At 38.5% G+C, this 26,911-nt stretch overlaps 1 protein-coding gene across 10 annotated transcripts in view; it reads left to right on the top strand.

The window, feature by feature from the left end:
• ARHGAP21 (Rho GTPase activating protein 21) overlaps positions 1–26,911 on the top strand; it is a 129,450-nt gene that overhangs the window by 85,205 nt on the left and 17,334 nt on the right. For 6 of the 10 annotated variants that reach the window (XM_027976623.3, XM_042230533.2, XM_042230532.2 and 3 more), the window contains 9 exons: positions 254–332; positions 3,191–3,245; positions 11,126–11,155; positions 12,476–14,366; positions 20,395–20,553; positions 20,691–20,793; positions 22,349–22,385; positions 25,116–25,241; positions 26,361–26,645. In XM_027976623.3, the coding sequence (XP_027832424.1) occupies positions 254–332; positions 3,191–3,245; positions 11,126–11,155; positions 12,476–14,366; positions 20,395–20,553; positions 20,691–20,793; positions 22,349–22,385; positions 25,116–25,241; positions 26,361–26,645 (2,765 nt within the window). The remainder of the gene's footprint in view (positions 1–253; positions 333–3,190; positions 3,246–11,125; positions 11,156–12,475; positions 14,367–20,394; positions 20,554–20,690; positions 20,794–22,348; positions 22,386–25,115; positions 25,242–26,360; positions 26,646–26,911) is intronic. The other 4 variants (XM_042230534.2, XM_060397349.1, XM_060397350.1 and 1 more) reach the window with 1 other exon arrangement.

Below are 26,911 nucleotides of genomic sequence, written 5' to 3'. Positions count from 1 at the left end.
ATAAATATTTAGAGATAAAATACTTTTTGAGGTTTCTAAATTCATCAGTTGCTGCGCTCTTCATTTAAAACATCATTATGTCTCATAAGCTGGATATATTAAAATTTAGGATCACTTTTATAAAAGATACTTTACAAAACAATGAACAAGGATATATCAAAAATAAATATATTACTCAGGAAGTATTACAAAAGTACTCAGAAGTGACATTGTAAAGGAATTCCTCATGTGTTTTTTTAATTCCTCTTTGAAGGTGATCGAATTATAAAAGTCAATGGAGAAAGTGTTATTGGAAAGACCTATTCTCAAGTAATTGCTTTAATCCAGAACAGGTAAGTCTTGACATGATTAATTTTGGCCAAAGATGGGTTTTATAAATCAATGAAGAAAGTAGACTTAATTCAATATTGTATTCCTATAAGAAGCTGATTTGATGTAAAGATAGGACACCTTCCTTTAAAGTTGAAAATGCATTTGAAAGTTGCCAAGAGCATACTACCAGAGGATGGCGTATTTGGTGGCTTTGTTTTGGCAAATTTACTAGATTTGTAATTAAAATCCTTTTGAGCCTGAGAGGCATACATTTTAGATTTGCCATTAAGTTTCTTACTTTTATTTGAAGTGACAATCAAATTTGTTTATAATATGTATAGAAATACTTGCATATATAATTTGTTTTAAAACTACTAAGATAACTTATCTTTAAATAGCTTACTGAATAATATTCTTGGCTCAGATTCATTTGTTTTAACAAAGACCACAAGAAATCATCTTTTAATCCACTTGGCTGCCTACTGTCTGCAGAATAGGATTTTGAGTTTTAGAGGTAGAATAGTATTTATAGAGTGACTGACTATAAAGATAATTTAGTCCAACTCTCTTTCTCTCTGTCACACACCTAGACTTTTTTTTAAAATTACAAATACAGAAATCAAAAGCCAAAGAGGTTGCCATATTAAATTTTGATCAAGAATAAGCCATGACTCTACTAGAGTCTGATTTCCAGATCATCATCACAAGAGGTGCTACCCAGATTCAAATACAGTAACTTTTAGGTGACCTATTGCTTTATATTAGCCACACTCAGCAGCCTGTAATTAAATTGAAGTTCACTGTTTTCTGAAGACTTCTGTCAAGCTCCTCTAACCATGTCTGAAGCAGTTCATGCTATAATCTCACTTATTTACACGGGGATCCTTGGTGACGTCAGTGGTAAACTCCTGCCTGCCAATGCAGAAGATGCAAGAGATGCAGGTCCAATTCCTGGGTTGGAAAGATCCCCTGGAGGAGGAAATGGCATCCCACTCCAGCTTCTCCAGTGGGCTTCCCCAGTGGCTCAGCGGGCAAAGAATTTGCCTGCCAATGCAGGAGACACAAGAGACACAGATTCAGTCCCTGGGTCAGGAAGATCCCTGGAGGAGGAAATGGCAACCTACTCCAGTCTTCTTGCCTGGAAAATCCCATAGACAGAGGCGCCTGGCAGGCTACAGTCCACAGCGTTGCAAAGAGTCGGACATGACTGAGTGACTAAGCAGCAACAACGATTTACACAAATGCCCTAATACGTTGCCACTCTCAGAGCTGGGTGATCATGATTTATTGATTTCAGAGTATTCTTTTTACTATTGGATTCTAGGTGTTCCTGAGTGACACCTATTTGATCTTAAGTATTGAGGAAACCTGGGGACTGGTGAAGAGTTGAAAGCCTCCCTCAGAGGCAGTGGGGAGATCTACCCAATTTTTCTTTTTGAAAATAATTTAGATCATGATAAATATAATAATATGTTTTGTCAACCTATAATTTAGGAGTTTTCAGGGTATTTCTTAGCATATCGTCTTTAAAAGTACCATTTTCCCAAAACAACCATAATTTAATCTTTGTGTTCCTCAAACTCCACATTATTATTATTATTTTTTTTTTTGGTTACTGATGCAGTTCATCTTTCACGATAATAACATTTTGGAATGACAGTCTTAATTTTTCACCAGTAAAGCAATTTGAAAAATTAAATAAATAAATAAAATAAATGTTTTTTTCATGATCTTATTTTTCTTTTAAAAAATTGTGTTCCTTTTGTCTGCAGTTGGTAGCAAATGGATTAATGCAGCACAAAGCCATTGAGATTCTGCAGTGTATTAATGTAAAAATGTATCCTTGCAGAAGAATTTATCTAAGCATCAGTATGTATTTTCTACCAACTCTAAATGTTGAAATTCAAGTACTTACATATTTTCTTAATAGAATTTATTTGAACCTGTGGTTCTTACTGGTTTACTATTCTCTTTGCATTTATGAACCTAAAAATAAGGGTTCAAATAGAGACACCAGTAAATTATTAGATTTTGGGTTTTTTGTTGTTTGTTTCTTAATCTCATGATTGTATTGGGGGGAAATCTATCCAGTATTGTTAGGATAGATACTGAAGCCCTAGCTGGGGACAGCACCACTATCCTTGCTTATCTCAATGTAATTCTGATATCACAGGACCCAATATAATTTTTCCCTTTGAGCTGTTTTAAACCTAGAGAAACTTGTCTATTATTTCAACAGGACACTTGCAGTACCAAAATAAAATGAGACTTTGAGCTATTCCTGTAAAAGCGCTAAATTAAATCATGGAGAAGAAAGCAAATAGTTGAGATGCTGTGTGGTTTTTAAAGATAAAGCATCATTTTGATGATTGTGATGGTGAACTCTTATTTCCTTCCCTTCTGAGGCCAAGAGGGAATATTTCAAAATTAGGATGCTTAGTATTGCTTAAAAAGTTAAATTTGAGGGTTCTTTGATTATTTTCGTGTTAATGGGTTTTTAACTTGATAAACAGTGAGACTATGCAGTAAAAATTTGTAATTTGTTCTGTGACCTGAGATAAAGAAATACATAATTATATATTGATGAGTTTTGTTCCAGGAATATTCAATATAAGTAATATACTTGGTGTTTCTCAATTAGAAGCATGTTGTAAAGAACACTTGACCAATTCTGAATAGCTCAAACATATGTACATAATTATTATATATGCATAAAAAGTATTGCTTTTCATTTTAATGATTTGGATTTGAAAGTAAAGATTTTTTAAATCTGCAAGTTAAACTCATAAAAATACCTGAGTTACCTCTTTTTTTCCTTTATGTCCTTCTTGTATAATTTTTGCCTCCCCTAAAATAGTTTATGTATATTCAATTTCAGTGATACAACATTGGAACTTAGTGTTATGCCAAAAGATGAAGACATTCTCCAAGTGGTAAGTTTTATTTGTTTAAATATGTGGATTGTTGTATAGTTATGAATGCTAATAAAAATTCTCTAAAGATAGAGGTAAATTATATTTTTTTAAAAAAGATTCTAAACGGGAAAACCTTTAAACACTCTGTTTTTCTCTACACTTTACCAAAGAGAGAAAGAGAGACAGACACAGACCACTGTCAATTTTTTACAATTAAGCAACATGAGAATGTTTTATTAATTTCACAGTAAACTTGCTATTGTCATTTGGAATGAGATTCCTAAAGAGTTTGTTTGCCCCAGTGTTGCGTTCTAGATTATTCCTTTGACCAAAGCCAAACCTCAGGATGCAAGTAAATATCCCCAGGAATTAGACTTTTAAAAAAAATTATAAAGTCAGAAGTTTTATGAAAGCCATTTCTTATTTTTTCAGTAAGTATTACTGCTTATAAATTAACTTACCAATCAGTTTTCAACAGTATCCATTCATTCCATTAGAAGGAACGTTCACAATGAGTACAGGCCACACCTTAAGGGAAAAATATGTTAACATCTTAGAGAGGGAATGAAATTAGATAGCTGAAAACCTATAGCATTTGTCTTAAAATACCTTTTTCCTCTTGAGAAAGAAAACAAATTGAATGGAGTATTCAACTCCTTTATTAAACTCAGATATTGCTGATGGTAAAAAAAGAAGACAAATTTCATTCAGGAATACTTTTCCTCAGTTGACTTTTGTAGTTCAGCAGAATAAAACAATTAGATTGGGGAAATAGTAGTGGCTGCTGAAGTTTGTGATTTTTAGAAAACTTCCTTTTAGAGAATTGTCATTGCGGTTTCGGAGAAGGCAATGGCAACCCACTCCATTGTTCTTGCCTGGAAAATCCCATGGATGGAGGAGCCTGGTAGGCTGCAGTCCATGAGGTCATAAAGAGTCACACACCTGAAGCACGTTAGCAGCAGCAGCAGCAGCAGCATTGCTGTTTTACTCAGAACTAATGGAATCTTTGTGATAGGAATCAAAAAAGGATGTTTTTCATTTATAAGGCGTTAATTTGAACTTGGCTCAAATAATCTTTGTAAACACTTTTTTTTTAACAAAAATTATTACTAAAGCTAATCCTAATAATTCCACTTACAGAAGCCTGGTGTGCTGCAGTCCATGCGGTCGCAAAGAGTCAGACACGACTGAGCGACTAAACTGAACTGATTGACTTACACGTAAAATATAATTAACCAAAATTCGTGGAGATCAACCTTGTGTTTTCAAGGCAGGCCGATTTCATTTTAAAATGGCAGTTTTACTGATAAAAGATTATCCTTCTTAAGTGCACAGTTCTGCTGAGGTCAGGGGTGTCTGATCAAGGAGGGATAACCATCCATGATGGTTTTCTTAATCAAGTAGAATTAGTTGCAGGGTTCCTACCCTGATCATTCAGCACAATGAAAGAGTAACAGTCATAACCATGGAAGGCAGTGAAGTCACTAGATTGAAAATAAAGAGGGGCTTATTCTCTAGGGCTCTACTTATGCAAAGGACCAGGAGGTGATACTAACAGGGTAGGGCAGACTTGACCTTGAACTGTTGTATTCTCCTGACTCAGAGATAGAGTGCTCTTCCAAACCAGAACTCTAGGGAAGAGTCATCTTTAGTAGACTCTTTCCTTGCTAAGGTGAAGGCACTGGTGGGACTTTGTTAGAACAGTGAAAGAATTAGTTCATTTCAGAGTAGCTGGCAATGAATAAATGCCAAGGGAAGGGAATCAAGCACAGAATGATCATCCTAGCTGATCATCCTGGTTGATGCAGGGGATCAGCAATGCAATAATGTTCTAAGGATATGATCAGTGGGAAATTTAATTGATGAGTCTCTTTGTGTTTTATCTAAAGTAAAATCCCATGGGCGGAGGAGCCTGGTAGGCTGCAGTCCATAGGTTCGCAAAGAGTCAGACACGACTGAGCAACTTCACTTTCACTCATTGGAGAAGGAAATGCGTGAAACCCACTCCAGTGTTCTTGCCTGGAGAATCCCAGGGACGGGGGAGCCTGGTGGGCTGCCATCTATGGGGTCGCACAGAGTCAGACACGACTGAAGTGACTTAGCAGCAGCAGCAGAGGGAAACTACAAATTGTTGCATCACAGGGAAAAGTTGGTTCACTGGGCTGACCCAAGCACACAGATCTTCAAAATTCCTCAGTAAAGGGTCCTGATATATTGTAACAGAAAAGTCATATTCTTACAACTTGTTGTTTTATTTTAAGCATAAGAAATTAAAAGCCCCACCTTCCAATGTAGGAGGTGTAGGTTCCATCCCTAGCTGGGGACCTAAGATCCCACATGCCTCACAACATGAAGCAACAGAAGCAGTGTTAGAACAAATTAAACACAGACTCTAAGAACGGTCTACATCAAGAAATAAATAAATAAAAATTCTAAAAAGAAAAGAAGAAAGTTAAAAGTCCATATCCTTGATAATGAAAGAAAACCTCACCTTTAAACCCAGTCTTCATTCAAATTTGCATGTCCTATAATTTCTTAGGGAATTGAAGGAGTGTATATAGTTAATGTAGGCTATGCGTTGTTCCCCGAAGAACGTCAAAATGCAGAAACTTCTTTTCCACATAAGTGTTTTTAGCTAGGATATCTACAAGTGTCATTTTAAAAAGCTATTATAAAACACAAAGAGAATCTGGGGTTTAAAAAAACATGTGAAAATAAGGGGACTTCAGAAGTATTTATGTTGGTCTTAAATCTGTTACTTAAAATACATGCTTGTAAAGATGTATTTGTCCCTGTGAGGTTGAAATATTCATTGTAAAGAAAACAGGAACATTTTTACAGCCACTGTAAACATCATTTACCCAAGAGAAAGCTTGTTTTCTCAGTTTACATATGTTTGCCTGGGTAACAGCAGGATGGGGTGCCCATGAACTTTTGCTCCTCAAGTGATGTAAAGACCAAGTGGTTCTAGAGGTCCTCAGCTCATCTTTGAGAGGTGACCTAGAAAATTTGATTTAAAACTTGCCTCACGGAAGGACTGGTATATAATAATAAATCTCATAATTTACAGGAGACAGTGATACAGTGTTGAAAAGTACAAAGTATTGGTAAAGTTAAGAATTCTTCATTATGTTATTAAACTAGTGCTGGTAATAAATAGTACTTCTTTACTTGGCAGCCTTGTCTTTTAAACATATCTGGATCCACAATATGTTTAGCTTTGTATGCATTTCAGTCGTGTGATGGTCTTATGTAATGATATTTTAGACTACGATCATAATCTTAGACAGGTTCATATTTTTATGGTGATATTGCAAAATAAAAAGCACTTCCTGTTGCACTTTTTTAAAAGTGAAACGATTGTGTTGCCTTCTCAGACATTGAATGAAACAGCCATCACCCATCAAGTCGCCTAAAGGGCGATAGTCTAGTGGTAGTGTCAGTCCCTCAGTCGCGTCCGACTCTGTGCGACCCCATGGACTGCAGCCCACCTGGCTCCTCTGTCCATGGGATTCTCCAGCGATAATACTGGAGTGGGTTGCCAATTCTCCAGGTGATCTTCCGGACCCAGGGATCGAACCTGGGTCTCCTACATTTCAGGCAGATTCTCTACCATCTGAGCCACCAGGGAAGTCCCTAAAGGGCAGTGCTAAGGGGGAAAAAAAATATGGACCCACTGTAGGAGGGCTAGATCTGAGCATTCTTTTCCCTTCACACTTCAAGACATTTTGGTAAGCCTTTAGCACCACGGACTCAAGACTGAATTCTGAGTTGGTCAGTTGTGATGGCTCTGGAGACTCTCAGGTGTGTCTGGTGTTTGACAAGGGCATTTGGAGCCTACTCCGTGTTATTCTCTGTTAAACACAGCCGGGTTAAACAGCTTTTCTGGTGTAACAGGGAAGAAAGTGATGGGCTAGGACTTGAACCCACGCAGGTCTGAGACTGTATATAGCCTGTAGTTGAAGCTAAACCACCGTTCCACACTGCCACTGGGTCCAGATGAAGCAGTCCAGTGGCTGACACAGTCACACCGCCTGTCGGGGTTCGAGCTGTCAGGGTAACCAGTCTCTGGGCTCTGCATCCACTGACCTAGTTACCACTCCATGAATATTGTCACATCCATTGAGAAACGTAATTTACCCAAGTTTTCCTTTAGATTTATCAAAAGTACTTTCTAATCAAGTAATTATTTATTATGTTCCACACTCAGTGTACTATTTGATTAAAATTTGCCACATGTGCATCAGGGTGGTCCTGCTTTAGAATAGGGAAACAAGAACAGGAATTCTGGAAGGTTCTTTCATATTTTGAAAGTTTGAAGCAGTTACTTTCTTCTGCTTTCTTATCTTATTTTAAATATATTTTTAAGAAAGAATCTGCCTGCAGTGCGGGAGACCCAGGTTCAATTCCTGGGTCAGGAAGATCTGCTGGAGCAGGGGTAGGCTACCCACTCCAGTGTTCTTGGGCTTCCCTCATGGCTCAGCTGGTAAAGAATCCGCCTGCAATGTGTGGGAGACCTGGGTTCGATTCCTGGGTTGGGAAGATCCCCTGGTGAAGGGAAAGGCTACCCATTCTAGTATTCTGAAGAATTCTGTGGACTGTATAGTAGTCAGTGCATGGGGTTGCAAAGAATTGGACACGACTGAGTGACTTTCACTTAAAATAATTATAAGACTATACATGCTTGTTAGAAACGTTTCAACTGATTTAGAAAGGTATAAGCTGTCCACAACATCCCCTTCTCCCATGCCCCACTGTGACATATCTGGCATGTATTTGAAAATTATACAAACACGATAGGTAGTTATTTTTGCTTTTGTCATAGATACAGGTATTAACAGACCAGCCTGTTAATGGTGAACTGGTAGGCAGGAATTTTAATCTTAGTAGCTTATTTATTCTGCACTCTTTTTGTTGGTTTGTTTTTATTATTTACTAGACAGTAAATACAGTATGGTAATAGTAATACTATAGTAATGGGTATGGTAATAGTGACTTTGATGCAATTCTACTAAAACTGAACTGAAAGATTACTTTTAGATTATTTAGCTACTGTTAGGCACTGTACATATAATTAAGATCCAGACTGTTAACATTACATTTTATTTAAATGCTCTTTACAATTCTAATTCCAAATGAAGACATTTGTAAGGCATCTATCCTTACTCACTCCCCCAACCCCCGCTTAGAGAACCCTTTGGATCTGTACGCACGACAGGGTTGCTCCTATTCTGTTTTCATATAGATATGGCTTGAACTTTAACATTATAAACTTTTAAACTACTAAGCTACTATAAGATATAAAACTTAAGAACAAGGGTAAAGGAAATTCAAGAAAAAACATAGAGTGATATTTAAAAGGACTAATGAAAAAAATTGGCCAGAGGTTTTTTTTTTTTTTTTTTTTGGGTCATTGCCTGTTGAATTTCTAAGTGCTAATCAGTCTGAAAAAAATCTGAGTATTGTCTAATTCCATCAAAACTTCAGGATATATACTATGAAGTATCCATTTGGACTTAAATGAAAGTCAAAGTGATTATGAGCCAGATATGCAATTCTTATGATATTGGTCTCAAAAATTTCTGGGCCATGCCATGGATGGTTGTTGTTCAGTTGCTAAGTCACGTCCGACCCTTTGCAACCCTTTGGACTGCAGCAGGCCAGGCTCTTCTGTCCTCCATTGTCTCCCAGAGTCTGCTCAAATTCATGTCACTGCAGACAAACATTAACACAGGATGATTTTGACATCATTATAACAGGATATAATTATACAAAAACTATATAAACAAATATCATTAGATAAAGAATACTTTAAGTGATATTTTGTTCTGTTTAATTGGTGCCTGTTGACAATTCAGAGATTCCCAATGGGTAGTTAGAACATTGAAATGTCTGACTGTGACGTCTCAGTGAAAGACTTACTTTCTGACTCACAAGAAAGCACGCCACAGTCACAGCTATGAGCAAGTTATAGAGTTTTAAATTCTGTTTTCAGAATGGGAAACTTAATCAATGGGTTCCATGTTCACCTGAAAGAGTTGAATGCTGTAATCCACCCCAGTGTTTGCCCAAGCCCTGGCTAAAGCTTTCCTTGGTAGGCTGTTTTCCAGAAGAAAACCGAATGGCATTATGGGAGAAGAGGAGTCCTTACAATGAATATTATCTGTTCCTAGTTTACTCCCCTAGCTTACCATGGAGCTAATTTCTGTCTGTTCCACACCTCTTAGCATAGCCATTGAAGTTTATTCTCATGACTTATCTGGAAGACATACTAAGTGACAGTGGCCTTAGAGCACTGCTGATTTTCCCAGGAATGTTAATTGAACGTATTGGTTTTTAAACTTTATGAGAATGAGAAACATTTAAATAGAGAACAGTCTTTTTTAGTATCCATGAAATGAGAGACTATGTGAGGAAATTCAATACTACTACTGCATAAATTCTTACTTTAGTTGTCTCAAGCATATTTGCTTACATTAGACAATAGTACTGTATCTGTAAGCTATTCTGTTTAGTCAGTCCACTGGTAATGCATGGTCCATGTGTATGTATTTTAAGGACCCCTTTGCCATCACTTTACCCAGGAGTGAGGACCTATGAATATAGACTAGAAATTTTAGCATTATCTAAAGTATGTCAAATACCTTTCAAGTATTTAATATTGGCTGACCAAAAAGTTTGTTTTGGCCAACCCAATAGTTCTGGTCATATACTTCTATTATTAAAAATAATACTCCTCCCCGAATTTGAATAAAGGAGATATGTCTAAATTATTAGTTCTAGAGCAGCATTTCTTAGCAGAAATTTGAATTGTGTAAAAACCCCCAGGGAAAAAAATGGGTTCCATGGCCAAATAAATTTGTAACTTCATGTTGAGTTTTACAGCATATGTTAATGTAGTAGAAGTTTTGAGAAGTCACGAAGCCCATCAGCCAAGCTTTACTTTATTGAGCATAGGGGATACACCCTTTCAGGTGATGTTTCGTAAAACTGCACACACATGCTCTGGAAATACTGAACCAGACAACACACTCATCCGCACAGTTTTCCTGTCATGTAACAGTCTCAGTGCGACTGTAATCAGCATGAAAAAGATAGGCTTATTACATCAGTGGCAAATGCCCAAAATGTCTGTTTGGATTGACTGTTCTCACACCTTTACAGTATTATGGTATGCATGTTTACTTATCTACTTGGCTTTCGTTTCTCACGGTCTCCTGGTTCAGATTTTACGGTATTCATTATACACGAAAAAGAATTACTCTGGAAGCAGTATTTTTTCATGTCCACTAAGTAGTTATTTTTTTAAGTGAATCAAACAGGACAAAAGGGACAGTGTGGAAAGATCTTAATTTTTGAGGGAAACCCATTTAACCCAACAGTCGTTCTTTCATTCCAAAGTGCTAGTGTCAAGGCAGCGGCAGTCAGCTGACAGCTGGTGGTTGTGCTCCGATTTACAGGGGAAGGAGGAGGTTGTACTATTTTAAATGCATAATAGAGCATTCGTTTCGTCATCTGGAAGCAGAGATGGAAGAAGCTCAGGGGAACTGAGAGGCATCAATGTTGTTCCCGTGGAAGGGAAGCTTCCTAGCACATTATCAGACAGCAGCGCAGATCGAAGGAAATATCTGTCAGGAATGCATGTTACCAGATGTATTTTGCTTTCAAGAATGGTAGACAAATCAAATCAGAGCCAGATAAAAGCCTGAGAAAAAGATGCTCAGATGGAAACTGAAGTTAATCTTTATGCCTCACTGCCCTTTACTTCTCTTGGTACCTTCCAGAGGATTCAGTATAGATGTATTTTTAGCTTGCTGTTTTCCAGCATCAATATGACAACATGATTCTGTCTTTATGTCAGTAAGCAGCTTCTACTATGTTTTCCTATTTTCTGCTAGCTACAATTTACAAAGGATGTCACAGCTCTGGTAAGAACTGCACAGAAGCCATTTCCTTGCTTTTAAAGTCATGTTTTGTAGAAATTTGTAATAAGCCAGTCTATTAAAACTGTCAGTTTGCTTAGAGGAATCTCTTCGTGGTGTTAATCTTACTAATTTGCAGACTGTGTTTGTGATACATTGTTTTCTTTATTATTTTTTTCTTTTTATGTTTGATTTTTGTATCCTGTGCATAACTGGTGTTAAAACATAACATTTATCTGCATCCCTGTATATTTTTGAAGCATCTCACCTTCTCTCCTTTCCTGGTACTTTGCTGTTATGTTATGTTATGTTTGTGGCTGCACTTGAGCTTTGCAAGCTGTCTAATGCAAAGACAGGAGATAGTTTTGAATTAAGCTTGTTTTGATTAGGAAAGAATATGTAACATGACACCACACCTTACTGTCTCAGCTGTTGAACATAGTTCTGAGTTACCTTAATTAGCTCTGTTTTATAGAGTCTCTGTATTTAATTTGTTGCTTTTAATTTTTTAAAAATATTCCTAGATAATTTCATAAATAGTTGATTAAAAAAAATTGGAACTGCATGCTTGCCTGTTCATAATAGAGAAATGTCTCCTTAAAACAGGTAAAAGAGACCAAATAAATTTGTACAATACAATTTTGCATGAGTGTAAAATAAAAAATATAAATTATATACAGGAAGATGAATTACCTTTATTCATATTTTATGCCTTTAATATGTGCATATTCTCTATTTGAAAAATTTTAATAGTTAACATGGCTGTTGGAGGACCTAATTTATCAAAATGGATTATTTTTAGTAATTCAGCAGTTATTAATTGGCAAGACAATGTTCAATATATTATTTATCATAGCAGTAGTGCCTAGAATAAAGATGTATTTGGTGAAGATTTTTAATATTTTCACCTTCACTCTGGCAAAAGATCAGGTTCTTCTTTTGCTGTGAGATTTATTAGGCAGCCATTTAACCTGCCAACTGCTAGGGAGAAAAAAAAACAAACATAAAACTTAAAAGGGGAAATTTTTGAAAGCAAGATGTCCATATCTAATTATGGCGGGTGGAATGGATAGAATTTGATGTGTTTCAGATCTTTTGAGAAAATAGGCAATTGTAATTTACATTTTTTGCAAATTCTGCAGTTTATTTGCTTTCTGAGAGACTAGCTGAATTTGTGGAGTCCCCTTACATTGTGTCTGCATGCATGCTTCAGCGAATGCCACTCGGGAGCAAGGCAGGGCACCATAAAATAAGAGCATATCACAAGGTTGGAGATGTGTTCCTTTGATGAGTTTGAAGTGACCCATTTCTCTCCTCTCCATGTAGGCGTATTCTCAAGATGCCTACCTGAAAGGCAATGAAGCCTACAGCGGCAATGCCCGCAACATCCCTGAGCCCCCACCAGTCTGCTACCCTTGGCCGTCATCCGCCCCTCCCGCCATGGCGCAGCCCCCTGAACCACCTCCTCCAGACTCAACAGCAAGCAAACCGCAGACTAGCCCCCCAGTATTGACGCAGCCCGGCAGGGCCTATAGGATGGAAATCCAAGTGCCTCCGTCACCACCAGAGGTGGCCAAGTCCAACACAGCAGTGTGTGTCTGCAATGAGAGTGTAAGGACTGTCATTGTACCTTCTGAGAAGGTTGTAGATTTATTACCTAACAGAAGCAACCACACAGTTCCCGCTCACAGGACTGAGGAAGTGAGGTATGGCCGAAACGAGCAGCCCTCTTTCAAAACAGCGACGAGAACCACCTCACCGCCGTCCTCGGTTCCCACTGCCCATCTCATCCACCAGCCCGGCTCCAGGTCATTGGAACCTTCTGGCATTTTACTTAAATCTGGCCACTACGGCGGACACTCAGAAGGTCTGGTGAGCAGATCTCCAGCTGTGGAGTCTCCTTCTGTAACTGTCAACCACTACTCTCCCAACTCGCATCAGCACATAGACTGGAAAAACTATAAAACTTACAAAGAGTATATTGATAACCGGCGCTTGCACATGGGCTGTCGGACCATTCAAGAAAGGTTAGATAGTTTAAGAGCCGCCTCTCAGAGCACAGCGGATTATAACCAGGTGGTGCTGAACCGCGCTGCCCTGCAGGTACGGCGTCGGAGCACCTCTCAGGACCGAGTGCCCCAGTCCATCCAGGTCCGGCAGCGCAGCGTGTCCCAGGAGAGGCTGGAGGACTCTGTGTTGATGATGTATTGTCCGAGGAGTGCCTCTCAAGGTGCGCTGACATCTCCTTCTATTAGTTTTAGTAACCACAGAACTCGCTCGTGGGATTACATTGAGGGACAGGGTGAAACCTCGGAAAACGTCCATTCTGAATGTCCACCGCCGGATGCAAATGGTGAACGAAAGCAGACTTACAAGTGGAGTGGGTTCACCGAACAGGACGATCGGCGAGGTATTTACGAGAGATCCAGGCAGCAAGAAATTCACAAATCTTTCCGAGGCTCCAATTTTACAGTGGCCCCGAGTGTGGTGAATTCTGACAGCAGGAGAATGAGCAGCAGAGTCGGGGGATCAGTGTCTCAGTTTAAAAAAATTCCAGCAGATCTAAAACCCCTGCAGCCCAGCAGAAATTTTCAAACTACTTGTGGAATGTCCCAGCCTCGAGGGATTTCCCAAGACAGGTCACCTCTTGGGAAAGTCCGAAGTAACTCTCTGAAAGCGCCTTCTACGCATGTCCCGAAGCCACCCTCCAGCCAGAACTCATTTGTTTCTATCAAAGACCAAAGACCAGTAAATCACTTGCATCAAAACAGTTTATTCAATCAGCAGACATGGTTACGGACGGAAAGCGCCCCCGATCACCAAGTGGACACTGGGAAGCCCCCCTCTCTTTCTGGAGCTTCTGTTAAGCCCCCTGCTCTGGCAAGTGAGAATGCTAGCACTCCAGATTTTGAGTTATCCGTCACTCAGAGGAATCAAGATTTAAATGTACAAGAGGTGGAAATTCAGCAATCGAACGCTGTAGATAATAAAGAAACTGTCATCCTAAGAGAAAAACCTCCGTCTGGTCGCCAGACACCGCAGCCTTTAAGGCATCAGTCTTACATCTTAGCAGTGAGTGACCAGGAGACAGGCTCAGACACCACCTGCTGGCTGCCTAATGATGCTCGCCGGGAGGTCCATATAAAAAGGATGGAGGAGAGGAAGGCCTCAAGTACCACTCCACCTGGTGATTCCTTGGCTTCCATCCCATTTATAGGTAAGCTCAATCTCATAGTTGTTGGTTAACATGTCAAATATGTCACAAATCTTTCCAGCAAAGTACTTCTAGTTTCCAGGAATTTTACTCTGTGATCTTGAAACACTTGTTTTGAATTTTCTACACTCTGCTAAAAACCAGAGCCATAAGCTTTTTTTTTTTTTAAGTATTTTTATTTATTTATGCTGCACCTCACAGCATGAGGGATCTTAGTCCCCTGACCAGGAATCAAACTCGTCCCCCTGCAGTGGAAGGGCAGAGTCTTAACCACTGGACTGCCAGGGAAGTCCCCAGAACCATAAGCTTTTACTCTCAAAAATTATTTCTAGCATCAATTTTCCTTTTTTATTTTAAATTTTGCATACCCACTACCTATTGTTAATCTTGATTTTGATGAAACGTATCCCTACCATCTGGGGAGACTCAGCAAACCAAATTGTGCTTGGTTGTTGATTCAGCTGAAACAATAGCCAAGTAGAACAGTTTGGATCACTAGCAATCAACCTTTCATTTCATCAGTGCCTTTTACTTTCTGAAGCTGACTTCTGTATAAAGTTTAATTCATGGGCCGACTGAAAAGACCTCTTTGCTGCTGAATTACTCTTAGAATAAATCCTGGAATAGATGGGGAGAAATTACTTAAATGACAAGCCTGTGCCCTATCTAGAACATCTATCATTTTCACTGAGGCTTTAGACTGCTCCCACACGCCCCAGGTATATTATTCACACAGCAACCAGTACATTTTTAAAAACATAAACCAGATCATTTCACTCCTGATCAGAACCCTGGTTTAGCTTCCTATGTTACTCAGAATAGAATCCAAAATCCTATGGCAGGCTAGGCCCTCCATGATCTGCCCCACAACCGCACCGCACCTCTCTGCCCCTACCTCCCATTTTCTGCTCATCCCATCTTTGCACATGCCAGCTGCCTAGCAGCCCTGGAACACACCAAGCACACCCTGCTTCGGGGCCCTGGCACCAGTTCCCAGCCCTGGAATGCATTCCAGAGATATTCACAAGACTGTCTCTCTCAGTACATTTGGGCCTCTGCTCAGACATTACCTTATCAAAGCAGCCTTTCCAGACCAGCCTATCTGAAATACACACAGAACCTGACATTCTCTACGTCCTTAAGCTACTGTACTTATCTTTATACCACTTGTTTCCACTTGACATTGTACTTTTTTTTGTTATTACATCTTTCTCTGCAGATCTAAAGCCTAAACTTTGTGAGAGCCAGGATTTTAGATCTTTTTATTCACATCTTTGTCCTTAATGTCTGGAACCACTGCCTGGGGTAGAGAAGGGACTCAATAAATATTTGTTGAAATACTAGATGAATGATAATTTTGAGATGATAGTTTAAATGTGTAGCAAAACAAAACAAACTTTTATCAAGTCTAAGATATCATCTGCTAACAAGATTATCGTGTATGTCCCTTAGTATTATCCTCATGTAATAAATGAGAAACTTAAGCTATGGAGGGGTTAAATAACTTGCCCAAAGTCACACAGTTAATAAGCAATAGAGACTTTGCTGATTCAGCCTCATCTCAGGGCATAACTCCAGAGGGCATCATTTGTACAGAGTGCATCGTGAAGAGCGTCCTCTGGAGGTGTGTGATGCAAGCCTTGCTTTGAGCCAAGGTCATACTCTTCTTCAGTGGATAGGTTCAGGAAGAGTTTGCCATGATTTTGTAATACAATGTGGTTCTTTGAGTGCTCTTTCAGAATTATTCTTTTCTAGAGAAATTTTTTAAAGCTCTTGTGCTGTTGGACTGTCATGTGACACTATCAGAATCAGCTTTTTAAAAAAAATTCCGTATAACTCACATTTTTAAAATATATGACATATTCAAATTGTAAACATTGTAGGGAATCTCAGCCTAAATTGTGCTCATGTTTATATCTGTAACCGTAAGGCCAGCCCCCCTAATCGCAGAATTTTATTGTAGATGAAATGGTATAAAAATGATTGTTTTATGATTTTTTTTAAACAACAACAAAAAAAATCCTGCTGTATTTCACAGGCCTGTGAGACCAGAATAATAGCATTATATTTGTTCCTACTTAATAAGAATAATATAATCCAATTATATTATAATAATAAAAAGTTTGCTAGTTACATCTGTTAATATTTCTTCCTAGTTACTACTAGGTATAGGAATAAACCAAAAGGTCAGTTATGTTATTAAAGAGAACTTTGGCTAAAGTATAAAACAAAAATCTATTTAATTGTATATGCATATAAAGATTTAGAAAAATGATTAAAAGAGACCATTTTGTTTGTTCATTATAAAATAAAAATGCTCACTAATTATTTCTGAATCAAATTCTACTTCAAGTACTTATTTCAGTCTTTTACAGTTCCCAGTGAATGACATCTTTTGTTTTATGAGTCGTGACTTAAAAGTCCCACAATATAGAAATGACTTTATAATCCATTTATTTCTTATATGCCTCCCAGAACCTTAATGTACTGCATATGATTACTCTGGTATGTCATTTGATCGGCACCAATGGAAAAGGGTAGAATAAAGAACTGAGATATGAACACACAATTGATTTCACTGTTTTGGATGTAAACTGGATTTTTACATGGATGTAAGCGTTCTTAAGTACCAAAATTTAATATTGAAATCCTTTTATATTGTTGAGCTTCAGAGTTTTATCTGACCAATAGGTCTTTTTTTCTTTTTAATTTTTAGCCACATCCCATGGAATATGGGACCTTAGTTCCCCAACTAAGGATCAAACCCATTCCCCCTGTGCTGGAAGGCAGAGTCTTAACCACTGGACTGCCGGGGAAGTCCCGGTGTTTGTCTTTCCCATCTAGCTGTTTTCTAAAATGTATGTCTTACTAGGATAGACACCAGCATTGAAATGGAGTAAAAGAGACCATTTGCAATGTTTCTCAAAGTATTTTCTGGGAACACTAATTCCATTTGATAAAGGTGGTGAGGGGGGGGGCGAAGATTAGTGATCAAATAAATTGAGAAATGTTGAGTTTTAAAAATTAAGTTTGTCTATCATAGAACTCTCAGGAATGTACTCCTTATATCTTATGAGTTTTCTAGGCAGGATATAGTACCATTTGTCTCAGAGGTATTTGACCACGAATCCTTTCTTTTATTTAGAGCATTTCAGTTTCTTTGGAGAATGTTGGACTATGTTTTGTGCTTTTCATGAAACATTAAATTAGAAGGAAAAAAGAATTAAGGCTTGCTTTTGTAGCGTCACACTCCAGAGTCTTAATAGTCTGTGATTTTAATCATTATTTTTGTTACTTGAAAGCATTATAACCAATGGAAATAAATAGGTGCTTTGGCTTTATTTCCCAAAATATCAGAGAATGGAGCCAATTCATTTACTTTGCTATCTGTGTAATACAGAGATAATGAAACATCTTGCAGAAAGAAAAAATTCCAGCATTTTGTTATACATTTAACATCTAATAGTCCTCTGGGGTCACAAGACTTAGAAAAATGAAGAAAATAAACCACTTTGTTTTTAAAATGAAGAAGATCAGTCATTAGCAGTATTTTGTTTATACCTACTCACACGCTTATGGCTCAGCTGGTAGAGAATCCCCTGCAATGCGGGAGACCTGGGTTCATCCCCTGGGTTGGAAGATGCCCTGGAGAAGGGAAAGACTACCAACTCCAGTATTCTGGTCTGGAGAATTCCATGGGATGTATAGTCTATGGGGTTGCAAAGAGTTGGACACGACGGAGCGACTTTCACTTTCACTATACTCACATGCCCTGTAAAGCTTCAAAGTATGTCCTGAAAATAAATTTCAACACCTGTCACAAGTAAACACAAAATACAAGATGAATAATGAGTTCCTAAGTAGTTTGTTCTTTAGTAGCAGGTATTAAGGTACATTCTCCAATCTTGATTTTTTTGTGTTTTGTTTTCTATTTTTAATTGGAGGATAACTGCTTTAAAATGTTTTCTTAGTTTCTGCTGTACATTGACATGAATCAGCTATATGTATACATATATTCCCTCCCTCCGTTCTGAGCCTCCCTCCCACCCCCTCACGCCACCCCTCTAGGTCATCATACTACTACTCATAACTATTAATATAAAAAAGCCAGTTGTATTACCCACTTCAATTTCATCTAAAATTCGTACTCCCCTCATTTTTGCCATACTTTAAATATTTTCTCTTGTTCCTCTCACCCTAGAGTTGGCCAGTACGTGTGTACCAAATTAGGATTAGCCTAACTAAAATTGAATTTGGTTGATATAGGCTTGTTGACACTGGCATTTAAAACCAATTCAGAAATCTTAGAGCTTGTAGGATAGAGCTGGATCACAACGTTGTTCTTCACAGCATCGAACTTGACTTCCATCACCAGTCATCCACAGCTGGGCGTCGTTTTTGCTTTGGCTCCATCTCTTCATTCTTTCTGGAGTTATTTCTCCACTGATCTCCAGTAGCGTATTGGGCACCTTCCGGCCTGGGGGGTTCATCTTTCAGTGTCATATATTTTTGCCTTTTCATACCGTTAATGGGATTCTCAAGGCAAGAATACTGAAGTGGTTTGTCGTTTTCTTCTCTAGTTCAGGAGAACTTAGTTATCTGAAAGTTACCCAAAAGGCATGGGCCTGGGTGACTAAGCAATAATTTTGAATTTAATATTCACTCTTTCTAGCTCAGATTTCCCAAGTTTGAGTTGGCATCTTCTTACTAGATAAATTTATATGTTTCAAGTGTAACAAAACTGCTCACCACAGAATAATTTTAGATGTTCATTTATCTTCCTTTTGGTAGTAGTGTTGGCTTTTATTCTGTAACATTTCAGACTGATATATAGCATCCCTTGTAGAATACTATGCTTATTTACTTAGGGAAATAAATTTTTTAAAAAAACTTTGTACTTATAAAAATTATAGAATCATTTCCCTCAATCAGATTTTCTGGATTTTCAGCTAGTTCCTTTAATATTGAAAGTAGATCCAATAATAACTACACTCTCAGTCAGATCTGTCAGTTTTTAAAATAAATTCAAACCTCAGAAGCCCCCTAAGAAATCTCCGGCTTATGAAAGCCCCTAAGTATTTTATGTTCTTACATAAATTAAACAGATAATTTTACCCCTATTGTGGATTTATTGTTGTAGTCCTCTTGAGCTATAAATGACCCTTCTGATAATCCTAGCCCAATTTCTTTATAGGGAATGAATTTAATATCCAGAGGAATTAAGTAGCTTTCACAAAGTCCAACAAAACAGGATCTAAATCCTTTGACCAGCAGCTCAGTCTTCCCCATTCCTAACATCTGGCTTATTCTTTGTGCTAAAATTAATCATCCTAAAGATAAATTTGTGAAATCGGTACCTAATGTATATTAAATTATTTTAAGGTAAATGTTAGATTCCTTGAAATTAATGTTTCCAGCATTTGTCAGCTCGCAAGCTGGGACATCTTTCATACACACGTGCCTCTCACATTCACACAAACATGCTGCTTTTATAGTTTAGGTTCTGAATACCTGTGAACTTTGGTGTCTTGATGATCAGTTTGGTGAAAGTATTAATTGTTTGGTGAAAGTGTTAGTCGTGTGCGACTCTTTGCAACTCCATGGACTGTAGCCTCAGTCCATGGAATTTTCCAGGCAAGAATACTGGAGTGGGTTGCCATTCCTTTCTCCAGGAAATCTTCCAGACCCAGAGATCGAACCCAGGCCTCCTGCATTGTAAGCAGATTCTTTACCATCTGAGACATCAGGGAATTCTCTTAATTGTTCAGTAGAAGCAAACAATTTAATTTTGGGTAAAAGCAACTCATTAGATTTCTTCGATCATATTCTTGGAATTCTTTGGAATTACTAGAGTTGAAACTGTGTGACTAGACTTTTAACAGATGACTCTGTCAGTTACTGTTATTGCTGTGGTGTTCAGATCTCTATCTGCTTCTTTTAATACTGGGTACCACTGATTAGTTCTGTCATTGTTATCATTAATGATGATGCCATTTAACATCCCAATATTTATTTTCATTTTGTCTTATAGATGAACCTACCAGCCCTAGCATCGATCACGACATTTCTCACATCCCCGCCTCTGCGGTCATCTCTGCCTCCACCTCCCAGGTACCCTCCATAGCAACGGTCCCTCCCAGCCTCACAACTTCAGCTCCATTAATCCGACGTCAGCTCTCCCATGACCAGGGTACGTTTCATTGAGTAGTTACGTGAATTGTCTCACATTCTCAGTTTTCCACTTAGGGTACTGTGGTGACCTTCTTGCCGTGAAAATAGAATCTGGAAACTACTTGCACATATCTGAATGTTGGGTTTTACTTGCAGAATCTGTTGGACCTCCCAGCCTGGATGCCCAGCCCAGCTCAAAGACGGAACGATCCAAGTCATATGATGAGGGCCTGGATGATTACAGAGAAGATGCAAAACTGTAAGTCTCAAGCGTGCGGTTTTAAATGCCTGTTAGTGGGTGCTCACTATGCCCTTGACATAGAAATACTGAATCTACTGATGTACTTTCTAACTTCAACATTAGAAATGCAAATAAAAAATAAAAACTGTTACGTGATAATACATTCAATTGAATTTTTTTTAAGTGTTTAAAAATCAGTAATAGTATTTTATGATACAAAAATACACATAAGATTATTCCTGCTTTAGACCTCTCGTCATGCAGTCCTACTCTCAGACAGAGCTATGCTACCTTTTATGTAATTCCAGAGCTATTCCTTGCTTAAAATCATACACATTTGCATATGCTTATATACATTCATGTGTGTATTCTAGTTATTTTTATAGATAAATGATATGTGCTCTACACACGGATCTTGGAGAGCTTTCAGTGTGTGTATTCCTGGCTCATTCTTTTTCATGACTGTTTAATTTCCCACTGAGGAGTTACACTGTAATATATTTAATTGGTAGACATTTTGATGATCAAATCTTATCCCACAGCAAATAATCCTTCGTAGACTATATTTATACATAGTTCATTCAGCATATATGTGTGTGAGTACAGTTGGAAAAAGGATTGTTATATCAAAGGCTGTGTATATTTTTAACTCCAAAATTTATTGCCAGTCGCTGTCCCGTTTGCTCTTCCTAGACTAGCTGCCTTAGGGGAGTGTGTGAGGTGTGGCCAGGGCAGTGGCAGTGACTGGTAGGGATTATTCTTATGATGCAGAATGGGATGTATGAGCCATCTTCGCCTTTACTCCCCCTTACAAAAAGATATTGGTAACAGCTTCGTTTCACAGTCAGCTTTATCTTATCCCAGCTACACTCTGCTTCCTGCAAAGACGATGGGACTGAGAGGAAAGGACCATGCCATCTTCGGTCACACATTAAAATCCTGTGCTCCTTAAATGAATTTTGAATTACAGCACAAAACAGCTTTGTCCCATGAACTTAAACTGTTTTGAATAATCAGTGTGAACCTGTCCTCCTAAGCTTTTTTAGTGGCTTTCAGAGTTGTTCTCTGTGCTGAAACATCCAGAACAGGGTCAGAGGGAAGAGTGGTGACCAGCCCTAATGCGCCCTTGCTACCGCATGTCCACAGGCTGGATGAGTGTGCACGTGCTGGTCTCTCTGGCCACTGATGGGGACCACGGACTGCTCATTATTGACAGTGTGGAAATCCTTAGTAGAGCATTAAGCTACGGGCAACTAATAACATAAAGCCCAATGCTTAGTCTGAGTAGCTTTTTCTTTGATCTAAAAAAACCCAAGAAAACAAAATCTCACCTTTTATACAGAGATGGTTTTCACTTACAGTTTAAGAAAGCTCTGTCACAGAATCGAAAGTTTAAGTACTTATAAAATTGGCTTTTTTTCCTTACTTGCATTGAACCCTGAACACTTAACATGGTAAAAATGAAAGGTCATCTTATTAATGAAAGAGTAGTTGTAATAGTTAAATTACTTTTACATCTTTAAGTTATTTTTGTGCACTTATTACAAATATTGATAGATTTCTTTTCCAACAGGTCTTTTAAACATGTATCTAGCCTGAAGGGAATCAAGGTAGGTAGTCAATATCTTTAAAATACAAGCAAATGATAAGTGTTTCTATTAACTTTAATTTACTTTTGCTCTTCATAGAGAATTGTTTATCATTGGGTATTTTATATTTAAGTGTCATAACCCTTTATTCTGTAAGCTTCAAATGCATTTGGAAAATTGCCTTCTAAGTTGTGATTTATAAACATATTCACCAAATATATAATACTTCACATACATTGTGCTGATTTTCTTATTTTATTGATACAAGTTTATGGACAGAACTCTGACTGTCCAGCAGGATGTTTGTTTTTCTGTCCTCAACGTTACTTCACTCAGCCACCGCCCCCTCAATGTAATCCACCCCATCCACTCTTATCTACCCTCCCCTCATACCTTTCCCTAAAAGTTATTAGACAGGAATTTCGTTATTTTGCCTTCTTCAAAAACATTAGGGTCTTCACTTAAACTCACACTTTCTGCCTTCCTTGCCCTTATCTTAATAAATACCTTACCTATTTTTTACATTTATTTTTATTTATCTGGCTGCTTCGGGTCTCAGCTGTAGCACTCAGCATCGTCACTGCATCATGTGGGATCTTTGTTGTAGCTCATGGACTGTGTAGTTGTGGCACGTGGGCTTAACTGCCCTATGGCATGTTGCATCTTAGTTCCCCAACCAGGGGTCGGACTCACATCCCCTGCATTGCATGGCAGATTCTTAACCACTGGACCACCAGGGAAGTGCCAATAAATATCTTTTTACTTGGAACATTATCCTATTAAACACAAACACCCACATTTCTTCTTTGGATTCCATCACTTTTCCCTTTCTCAGGACCCTTCTCTCTTCTGCAGAATCACTCTTTCCAGTGGTTCAGTCACCAGCATGTAAAGGCATGTTCTACTACTTCCTGTATTTAAAAGAAAAACCTTCCTGGAATCCGCAACCCCTTTCCCCTATTGACTGCTCCTATTTTACTCTTCCACAGCAAAATTCCTTGGGAAAAAATTGTCCGTGGTTTCCACTCCCCCATGTCATAGCTTTCTCAACCCACACATATCAGGATGGTACTGTTCAGGCCGAGGTTACCAATAAAAGACTAGTTGCTAGGGGTGTGTACGTGTGTGTTGCTGCATTCAGTCTTCTCATAGCACCTGGGCTCTTTGTTGTAGAGTGTGGGGTCTAGAGCACACCGGCTCAGTTACCCTGCAGCATGTGGGATCTTAGTTTCCGGACCAGGGATCATACCCACATTCCCTGCATTGGAAGGCAGATTCTTGAGCCCTGAACCACCAGGGAAGTCCCTAGTTGCTTGGGTTTTTAACACATTTGACTTTTCAGGAGTATCCAGCATGATTTCTCACCTCCTGAAACACTTTCTTCTGCTGGTCTCCGTTTCTGCCTCTGCCTAGTATATGAAATGTTGGAAGGTCTAGTGCTGGTTCTGACTCCTCTCACCTCTCCATCTACCCCCATTTTCTCAACGATCTGCCCCAGAGATCTCCCCAACTGTATATTGCCAGCCTTGACCTCTTCCCCAGACTTCGGCTCACGTGGGCTCCTGCCCTGCACCATCTGCAATGGGATGTGTAATGAGCAGCTCAAGGTTTACACACCCAAGAAGACTTGGATGACTCCCCCAGACATGTATCCCTCAGCTTTCCCCATCTCTCAAAATCTGCTTCAGGTCACCTAGTTGTTCAAGTGCCAAATACAGTAATTAGCCTGTTTTTCCTTTTCCATTTCACATGCCAGTCCACTCCACCTCCAGGATGTACCCTGAACCTTTCCATTCCTCTCCGTCTTCATTTTTGCTCCTGTAGTCCCAGCTCTGTCATCCCTCGCCTGGATTCCCATAGGTTGTCCTTTCATAGTTGTCCTTTCAAATCCACACTCCAGGTAGCAAGCAGAGCGACCTTCCAGCTGTGTGATCAGATGGTATAACTCCCCTGATGCATCACTTCATGGTCTCCCCGCACAACACTTCCTGCCACAGCTTGGAGGATCCTGAACAATCCATAATTAGCAGTTTCTCTTACTCCCATGGAAAAGTGAACATTTAAAATGATAACAGTGAAGGACTTCCCTGAGAGTGCAGTAGTTAAGATTGCCTGCCAACACAGGGGACTTGGATTTGACCCTCAGTTGGGGAACTAAGATCCCACACGCTACGTGGCACGGCCAAAAAAATAAAACAAAAAGAAAAGGTGGTAACGATGAATGTATATTTATTAGCTATGCACTCTCCCCAAATTTTTTCTTTCCCCTCTTTCATGGTTACCCCTTTTAAAAATGTTTTCTCCAAATTTCATCTTACGTGTTCTTTCTGCAGAGACTTGCTTCAGCAGCACCAATTTATAGCCGCTCCTTGGTTGTTCCTTTTATTGCATCTCACTGATTCATTCTCCAAATGGCACTAATCACAATCTGATCATTCTCTTGTTTTTTAATTTTTTATTCTACTTTGTCTTTCCTCACTAAAACTGTGAGCTCTTCAGAACAGGAAAATTGTACTATTTCTGTTGTTTTTTAATGGTTAAAAATAATTCCTTCAGGTGACTTTAAAAAATGATGCTCATCTTAAAAATAAATAAATAAATAAATATTTTTCTTATGTAAAGGGGTTTTCAAAAGTAGCCTTTCATTTGGAAGATTTAGTAGAAGACTTTCAGCAAAGTAATTTCGACATGCAAGTATTTCCAAAGGAAAAAGCTGATATTTTGCTGTGTTTTCTGTGACCTTTTCTATAGATCTTAGACAGTCAAAAGTCATCAGAAGATTCCGGATCCAGGAAAGACTCTTCCTCAGAGGTTTTCAGCGATGCTGCCAAGGAAGGGTGGCTTCATTTCAGGCCACTCGTCACTGATAAGGGCAAGGTAGTACGTTTTCTCAGCTACCATGAGCTTGTGAAATGCAGGCCCTGAAAAACAAAGCAGTCAGTCTGTATACGGAAAATGGCAACATATACGTAATAAGAAGAGTCGAAAACATTTATAAGTATCTTTGTTGACATACAGGAAAAATTGTTTTAAAAAATTCTGATCAGTGATTTAATTTAATATCTTTTAAAATTTAATTCCTCTTTCATTCTTTATATCAATTACATATGGAATATGTTATCTTTTATCTTGGTAACATTAAAGTGACATCAGAGTATTTAAGAAGGAACTCTGCTTCTCTTATTAAAAAAAATTATTACCCATGGATTATCACAGGATAGTCCTTTAGGGAGTGGCAATTCTCCATGTTAATATTTAAAAACTTTTATTCAGCGTCTTCCAGTTTACTCTGTTAAGTTGCCTTTAAAATAGCTTTATCATTCCATTTATTTTACAAACATAAAAGATATTTAAATGAATATCACAGTATCAATATATGCTTCATGAAGCAGATAACAATATAATAAAAACTTTACCAGAAAATTCCCTACAATATTTGGGCAGTTAATTTATAAGAAAACTATAATACTGTCCAAAGAGTATCAAACTTTTCTTTTCTTTTCTTTAGAAAACCCACTCTGGATGTTGTTGCTTGACCATATAAAATTGATCAATTTTGCTAACTAAATTCATCACTCGTACATATCATTTTGGAATCACCTTATGCAGTGTTTATCATTTGCATGATCTAAGCCTTGCTTTCACTCAAAAGATTTTTCTGACTGATCTTTTTCCTTATTTTCTATTTCCTTAGCATTTTTTAATATATTTTGCTACACCCGGTTTATCCTAATTAACTTTGTTCATTTTATTTTCTGGACCCAATTAAGGTTGAGGTTTCACTACCCTTGACTGTGATAGGAATGCAGTGCCCCACTTGGTTTACATTCCACAAATTTTGCCTTTCCTCCCCTAACAAATGCACGTTGACGTAAAGCAGGCACCTGCCACCTTGGGTTAACATTTCTGCATGGTAACAGCTCTGCTCGGTGTGTCTGTTCTGCACTAAGGTTTAGCCGAGTGCTGAGTCTGTCTGACGTGTCTCTTGCTCTCCAGCGAGTTGGTGGAAGTATTCGGCCGTGGAAGCAGATGTATGTTGTACTTCGGGGCCATTCGCTGTATCTGTACAAAGATAAACGAGAACAGACGACTCCGTCTGAGGAGGAGCAGCCCATCAGCGTTAACGCCTGCTTAATAGACATCTCGTACAGCGAGACCAAGAGGAAGAATGTCTTTCGACTCACCACATCCGACTGCGAGTGCCTGTTTCAGGCTGAAGACAGGGATGACATGTTAGCCTGGATCAAAACCATCCAGGAGAGCAGCAATTTAAACGAGGAGGTGATTGTCCAAAATGACATCAATAAAACCAACAACCTTCACAATGGTTTTTTAAAAGAAGACTGAAAGAATCTGATACATCACTTAAAAAAAATTATAGTATGCTATTTTCACTTAAAAATAGGTGACCAGAAGGAAAACTCAGGGAATTCCCTGGTGGTTGACTGGTCAGAACTCTGTGCTCCCATTGCCGAGGGCATGGGTTTGATCCCTAGTCAGGGAACTGAGGTTAGGAACCTCAAGCTGCATTCCTCACCCCCAACCCC

The sequence above is a fragment of the Ovis aries genome, chromosome 13 (assembly GCF_016772045.2).
Source record: "Ovis aries strain OAR_USU_Benz2616 breed Rambouillet chromosome 13, ARS-UI_Ramb_v3.0, whole genome shotgun sequence".
Classification (NCBI taxonomy): Eukaryota; Metazoa; Chordata; class Mammalia; order Artiodactyla; family Bovidae; genus Ovis; species Ovis aries.
Note: the sequence above shows the minus strand (reverse complement) of the source record. Positions and strands in the feature narration are given on the sequence as shown.